Below are 7,503 nucleotides of genomic sequence, written 5' to 3' on the forward strand. Positions count from 1 at the left end.
GCAGGGGGCGGTGCCCCGGTGAAGGCGTGTCTGTGCGGGGGCGGTGGGGCCGCGCAGCCAGGCCCGCCCAGCCCCGGCGGGAACGGGCACGGGCCGGGTCGCGGGGAGGGGGGCTGCGGCCATGGCGGCCAACGAGGACCAGGAGGTGAGTCCTAGGTCCTGCTCCCTGCGGGAGAGCGGGCCCAGGACGGGAGGGAGGGAGGGAGGGAGGGAGAGAGAGAGGGAGAGAGAGAGGGAGGGAGGATGGATGGATGGATGGATGGATGGATGGATGGATGGATGGATGGATGGATGGATGGATGGATGGATGGATGGAGCCGCCGGATGGGGAGGGTGGGCGGCGCGGGAGGCGGCGGGCGCTGGAGCAGTGAGGGGCGGGAGAAGGGAGCCGAGGGTGGCGGGGCCGGGCGCGGCTTCGCGCACCCACCGCGGGCGGGTGCGAGCGCCGTGCGGGGCCGCGATCGGTAACCCCTGCTCTGCCCTGGCTGCAGATGGAGCTGGAGGCGCTGCGCTCCATCTACGAGGGAGATCTGTGCTTCAGGGAGCTCAGCCCCGTGTCCTTCCAGTACAGGGTAAGACGAAATTACACCCTGAAGTTACTTTGCTGCCTTGTAGTTGCCGTACCAGGGGTTTCTAAGCCGAAGATGTGTCCGATGTTCAATGAAGGGTAGATCTGCTGTTTTAGAATCTTTGGTACAGTGATGCTTCATAATTCATGTTTAGGAACCTGCTCCCAGTGTGGGTTTATTACAGAATGGATCAGATTGGAAGGGACCACAGAGGGTCATGTCGTCCAACCTCCCTGCTCAAGGAGGGTCATCCTAGAATACATTGCCCGGAATTGTATCCAGATGGTTCTTGAATATCTCCAGTGAGTGAGACTCCAGAACCAGTCTGGGCAACCTGTTCCAGTGCTTGGTCATCCACACAGTAAAGAAGTCCTTCCTTATTTTCAGATTGAAGTTCAGTGCATCACTTTCTGACCCTTACCTCTCATCCTATTGCTTGGCACCACAAGCCAGTTATCCCTTAGCCTTGCATCTCTATACCTGGTGTAGTGAGAATTGTCAAACTGTCTGAAGGAGCCAGCCTGCTGACTAATATGTCCCCTGGCTGGTCAGAAATGTAGAGACTTACAGAGATGTTTGCATGTAAAACTTTGAACCTTCATTGCTGCTCAGTTACAAGGTTCCAGTCTCTCGTCCAGAGGCAGCTGGACATGCTCTGTCTACCTGCTAAAGAGAAAATCCATGAAATGCTTTGGGCACATGCACTGCTACCGTTCTGCTCAGGAGAGACATACAAGGAGAGCTAAGCTCATATGCAGCTAGATTATGGCATGAAATTCTCGCCAGCTTTCTCAGATTTAAAGACCTGGAAGTTCTTCTGAGTGCGGGCTGAGGCAGATCTTTGGATGGCTGGAGGACTTTACTGACGAAAATATATAGGCACCCATGGGACAGAAGGGAGACTTCTGGAAATGCCATATGCATGTACTGGCGAGAAGGCATCTAGAATCACCTTTTTGTGACTTCTCAAATAACTTAAGAATAGTGTCAGTAATTGTAATGAGATACGGGTCAATTTAATTAATAGCTCTGGAGTCCCATCCATGTAAGTGCAGCCTTTCTTCATTGATAGGCTCATTCTTAGTAAATTTAATTTCCTCAGAAGGGGAAATGTGACATGCCTACAAGTCTACAGTGTGTTGTTTTACATTTCACTAGCTTTGGTCATTTCTAATTTTTATTAGATGAAAAATAATTACCAAGAGTTAGATAACTCAATTTAAATGCAGTAAAACTTAGTATCAGACAAAGACAATAATACACCTTTCCCCCGGAGAAGGATTTGTATTACAATAAAGCACAATGCAGGTAAGTGAATGACAAAAAATTCGTACGCCATCTTTCGGACTGTCACATCTTGCACCAGTCTCGCATATGGAGCACAGCTGTTTTGTAATCAGTGTGCTTCGAAATGCTTTTTCTAGATAACAGCTTTATTTTCTAACTGATAACTTTATGAAAATAGTCGTTGTCTCAAGAAATTTGGTTGGTCTAAAAGAAATAAAAGACTTCTGTATTGACATTGTAATTCTTAGTAGGTGACTGGAAACAGTTGATTTATAAAGTTTTTCTTTTCCCTTCAGATAGGTGAAAGTGGTGATCCCAAAGCCTTTCTAATAGAAGTTTCTTGGCCGGAAACATATCCACAAACAGCACCAGTCATATCGATGGATGCTTTCTTCAACAACACGATGTAAGTATTTATGACAGCTTCACTCCTTGGCCTTGTACGCAGGGGCTTTTTGTTCGGTAAACTTTTCTTCATCTGTCTAGTTTATAGTTTCGTTTAATGGTTTCTTTTAGATCTGCAGCTATTAAGCAAAGTATATTGGAGAAGTTAATGGTAGAAGTTGAAGCGAATCTTGGAACTGCTATGACATACACACTTTTTGAATATGCCAAAGACAATAAAGAGGTGTTCATGGAAAATCAGCCTGTTAACACTGTGGTAAGTAGATAAATTCAGGTTTTGCTTTTGTGCTTTTAAAACTGAAAAAAATGGTTATTATTTCTCTGAATACTTCATAGCTCTCTCTTTAGGTTGTAAATCAGTTCATTGGGTATACACATTAATGGCTAAAATTGTCACACAGAGTATGGTGCCGCGGTGCTCTGTAGTCATAGTTGTTATATTTGATTCTTACTTTGCTGTTATACCAAAATGTTTGTGGGCTGCTGTTCTGTCTCACAGGGTAACATAAAATTGGAGACTTGGAGCAGAAGCAAAACTAAAGGAAGCTGAAACAGAGATTTAAGCTGAGGGTTGGAAGGGTGGCAATTTACTGCAGCCTTCCTGAAATGCAATGGATTGCATAAGTGCACCTCCAGGGTCTTAAGGAGTCAGACTGAGTCAATTTGAGGTTTCTGTGTTGTGTAAGGACATTATGTGCCATCATAGTGCTACGGATTTGCTCTGAGGAAGAGGAAATTATTTCCATGTTTGGGAAGTCTGAATCCCTTCACTAAAATGTAAATCACACTCCATGATTAAATTTGAAAAGTGTAAGAGGTGCCTTTTCCAACTGTAAAAGAGAATAATTCTAGTCCCCAACACATGTTTTTGAAAACTACGGTCCTGATTGTATGTTGATTAAAAGCTGCAGGCTGCTGACAGCACTACTTCTTACTGACAGCCAGGATATTTCAGTATGTCAGGTTTGGTAATCACACCACACAGAGGTGTTCATGGAACTAATATGCAAGTATTTACAACCATTTTTATCTTTCTCAGACTTCGGTAAGCAATAGTATTGCAATTGGAACTCCTGATGTGCCTGCAAGTAAGAAAAAAGAGAAAAAGGAGCAGTTATCCAAAACCCAGAAACGGAAGCTAGCTGATAAAACAGGTTTGTTTACTATAATATTCTTTTTTTGGTCAGTATGAAAATCCAAATTTTATACGAATGACATCTTGCTGGAGTCAGAGTCAGTAGTCATTTGTTTATAAGATTAACTACTTTAAGTCTGTGATCTCTGTTTACTTGTTCTACATGAATTATTCTTGCCTGAGATGTTGGTTCTAGTTAAAGCAACTTTCTACAGAGTAGGGGTTTCACGATGTCATTGTCTTCTAGGTTTTTTTAATTCAATTTGTGACAAAAGTGAAATTTTCAATACTTGTTGGAGGAGAGGATTTGGGACCTCTATCAACAAAAGATGTGTTTTTTTGGTGGGCCCTCCTAAATAATTCACATTACTAAAAATGTAATTTCTAAATGAAAGTATTTGTTTTGAAACCCAAAATAAAACATCTTATTTAGTTTGTATTTTAGAAATAGAGGTGCTTCTGCAGATATTTAATGCTTTCAATGAAATAGTAGTGTTTTGATTGAAAGCTGGTTACTTCAGTTGATTCAGCTAATGACTCGTGTACAGCCTTAGCTTTTACTAATGATCTGGATAATACAATCCTATTGCAGCAATAAGTTGTATCCTGTGATAGAGGTTTCTGCATATAATCTACCTAACCTAATGTATAGTGGGTAGGCTTAATGTAAACTGTATAAAGGAAAAGCTGCATAAAATTTTGTTCTTTGACAGAATTCATCATTGCTAGTCAGCCCAGCTCATGTTGGAGTTACCTTCTAAGTTAAATTTGAGGTGGACTAAGGTGTTTTTATTCAAATGGAATTACTTTGAATCACATAATCACAGAACCATCAAGGTTGGAAGAGACCTTCAAGTTCATCCAGTTCAACCATCAACCCAGCACCACCATAATCATCCCTAAACTGTATCCCCAAGTGCCACATCCAGATGTCTCTTGAACACTTCCAGAGATGTTGACTCCACTACCTCCCTGGGCAACTTATTCCAATACCTAACCACTCTGTCAGTGAAAAATGTTTTTGTAATGTCTAATCTGAACCTCTCCTGCCGCAGCTTAAGGCCATTTCATCTTGTGCATTCACTTGGGGTTGGTTAAAGAACAAGCTGTTTTGTCCTCATGGCTTCATAGTGGAGAAATTGAGGAGTTTGGATATTTACAATTTTGTGTGTTGATTTTGAAGAAAGATAAATATTCCCCTTAGTTTGCGTGTTGAAAATAAAACCTTCTTATTCTGCAGATAACAAAGGGGAGCTTCCACGAGGATGGAACTGGGTGGACGTAATTAAGGTAACGTGACTGTATTATATGCAGTATTATGAAACTACTGTGTGTGTACATTAAAAATGATTTGTACTTATATCTGAAGAAAACTGATCTGATATATTTTTTCTTGCTTTTCTTCCAACTATGTTTGGATTTGACTGTGGTGTCTGATTAATTTCTATATGTGTCCAGCATGTAAGTATTTTCAAGTTATCTTTTTTTACTGTAAGTAAAGAAAGAGTAAGAACGGTTGCTTATTTTGGGTTCTAAATTACGTATTTCTCAAATGCTTTAAAGTGCTAGTCCTTCCGAATATTAGTCAGAAGGACTTTGGTTGCTCTTTTCACCTTGGTTGTTTTAGTATTTATTTACTGAGCAGCTAAATTTTAATTTTATGATGAGAGGGCTTTGCTAACCAAATGTACTGCGAGTATTCTCTCTTCATATGAGAACAAGATTCAAAATAAAATTAGTGGTGCTGCTAGGTTCTGGAGAGCAGTGGATAAGTAAGCAGAAAAAGGGAGCTGTGCCAAGTGGGAGCAACTTACTGTCTCCTACAAGCCCGATTCTCTGCTACAACTACTCCAGTGGATAATTATTTTCTATTTGCCCCTCAGCACTGAATTTTTCCACCCTCTTGTATTTGCTGATGCAGCGAAAATTGCTGCTTGACAATTTTGAAAGCAAACTATTTTATTGTACACAACTATGAGTAATTTTCAGTGTAAGACCTAACACCAGTTCCAGTTCTTAAATAAGAGCAAGTAAATGATGAGGGTGGTTTTGGGCAGAGTCCTTCTGAGTTGTAAGTGGCTATTCATAGTGGGTATCTTGGATTCCAGATAGATTTCATAATAGGCGTGCTACATTTAATAATTATAAATTTAGCTTTAAAAACTGAGAAATATGAAGTTAATGTGTGTTTTTATGTTGTTTAAATTTCTATATGGGAATTCCCTCAGAGATGTGTGAAAATAATGTTCCATTACTTCATCTTTTTTATTTTGGAGAGCTGGTGATAGAGCCTTCAAATTAAATAGAAACAGTACCCTGAGGTTTTTCTGGGATTTGTTGCTGGTTTTTTTTTAAATTCAACTTTCTTGTTCAGGAAGTAAGCTCATTTAGTGTTTAAGTTTAAGAATTAATTTTGATGCTTTTCAATCTCTTGGTACAGTAGCACAGTCTGTATTGTTAATTAAGTATACATGTGTTCAATGTGAGATGGAGATAATGTTGTTCTTGTTTCCTAATAAATGGAATGGCAGTCTAAACTTTGAATACTTTCTTTTTGTGTCTCTTTTATAGTTAAGCAAAACTGGTTCTAAAGATGATGAATAAAGGACTTTGGTACAAGGAAACTCCACCTTTTAATACAGTGCAATTTTGGGTCACCATCTCTCTCTTAATAACTTTTGTATTTGCTGAAGTAAACATTTTATAAAGCTCAATTTCCTAACTTGTAAATCTAGTCACACAAGTTTATCTAGAGACTATGTAGTCTTCTTTGGAAAAAAAAACAAAACAACAAACTTGCCTTAAATGAAGGTTAGATTGTGATCAAGGATATAGAGAGCCAGTGTGGTGAAGTGAATAGTGCTGCAGTGTTTCTTAATTTATATTTTAATCTGTAGTAAAATCCTGTTATAGTGAACGCAGTGATACTGTAAACATTTCCTGATGTTCTTATTCCAATTGAAGAAAAAAGCACTATAACAGTGATTGGTCACTTGACAGCTTAATTCATCAAAATAAATTATTCCATGGAAATAAGACCTTTGTCATTTCTTTATCTAATATGAACATAGAATGAGAACATAAAAAGTGTTGCATTGCAAAACAGACTAGAGCTTGTGGTCTCATTTCACTAGTTAAAACAGTAAATACTAGTGAATGCAAGGCCAGATATTCTAGTCTGCTCAAAAATGAATGGTTATATCAGAAGTGTGTCTTCTTTACTCTTGCAATATCCCATCTGTTGGTCTTTCTCCAGTGTGCATCTTTACAGATGGCTGGCTGGATGTCTGAGGGGCAGGAAAAGTGCTTTCTTGCAGTGTCTCAGTAAGTGTTGGGATTTTGTAGCTCTTTCACTGGAGAAATGGGCATTCTTTAGAGGGGTTTGCTGACTGAGTGGTGGGACAGTGGAAATCAGCAAATTGTCAAACATATTAGGAGAACTCTTTTTTTGGGTGAGCTCTTCTTTTTTTTTTTTTTTCCTAATCTGCCTCTCTTGTATGAGAAACAGAAGTCATCTTTACTATATAAACTGTTATTGAATACAAGATGCCTTAATGTCCTTTATTATTTTTGTTTGTTTTGAGATGAACTTTAATAAATGCTTATTTATCTGCTGTGGTATGTGTTTATTTTTTTTTAATTGTGAATTGCCTACTGTGCTGTGCAAGTTTGGACTTGCAAAGGCTTTCTTTTACAAAGAAAGCATTCTTAAAAATTGGTGGAAGAATTGTGTCTTCCCTCTTGTGTTATATGTTTACATGGTAGTCAGGGTAGCTGTGTTACTAGTATGAGGGTCAATCACCTCACCGAGAGTTATAGGGACAGTATCCATTGTGTTCAGTACACGCAGCAAGTCCAGCGCCCCTTTGAAAGAGTGCACTCCACTGTGTACAGCACTCCTCATTTCAGAGAGTTGTGATTTCTTTTTGAACTCAACTTTCATGTAGTAAAAGGTTGTAAGGTACACATGGGAGGACCTTTTCCAAACAATGCAGTCTTGCCTTTGACATAAACTAGAGGCTCATGGCTGTACCCTGAGCAAGAGTGTCTGACAGGGAATACCACTGCAGGGAGAAGTTGCTCTGGCAGTATGTGGTGAACTTGTGA

At 40.0% G+C, this 7,503-nt stretch overlaps 1 protein-coding gene across 3 annotated transcripts; it reads left to right on the top strand.

Annotated features, from left to right (window-relative positions):
- Positions 1–40: 40 nt before the first annotated feature.
- RWDD4 (RWD domain containing 4) lies at positions 41–7,010 on the top strand. Of its 3 annotated transcripts, none has more exons than XM_027676646.1 (8): positions 41–145; positions 492–572; positions 2,153–2,262; positions 2,373–2,517; positions 3,301–3,415; positions 4,637–4,686; positions 4,855–4,857; positions 5,968–7,010. In XM_027676646.1, the coding sequence occupies exons 1-8, from the start codon at positions 122–124 to the stop codon at positions 5,998–6,000; spliced, it is 561 nt and encodes a 186-aa protein (XP_027532447.1). In that variant the 5' UTR covers positions 41–121; the 3' UTR covers positions 6,001–7,010. The 3 variants fall into 3 exon arrangements, with proteins under 3 accessions (XP_027532447.1, XP_027532448.1, XP_027532449.1); XM_027676647.1 differs by lacking the exon at positions 41–145 and adding an exon at positions 1,373–1,499 and having other exon boundaries at positions 486–572; XM_027676648.1 differs by lacking the exon at positions 41–145 and adding an exon at positions 1,397–1,499.
- The last annotated feature ends 493 nt before the right edge of the window (positions 7,011–7,503 follow it).

This window comes from Neopelma chrysocephalum, unplaced genomic scaffold (genome assembly GCF_003984885.1).
Source record: "Neopelma chrysocephalum unplaced genomic scaffold, ASM398488v2 Primary Assembly neopelma1_42, whole genome shotgun sequence".
Taxonomy (NCBI): Eukaryota; Metazoa; Chordata; class Aves; order Passeriformes; family Pipridae; genus Neopelma; species Neopelma chrysocephalum.

Bases quoted from the DNA above. Each gene is read 5' to 3' on its own strand.
- RWDD4 (XM_027676646.1), top strand. From the start codon at position 122: ATGGCGGCCAACGAGGACCAGGAG. The intron at 2,263-2,372 runs GTAAGTATTTAT...GGTTTCTTTTAG, and splicing joins GCTTTCTTCAACAACACGAT to ATCTGCAGCTATTAAGCAAA. The intron at 3,416-4,636 runs GTTTGTTTACTA...CTTATTCTGCAG, and splicing joins GAAGCTAGCTGATAAAACAG to ATAACAAAGGGGAGCTTCCA.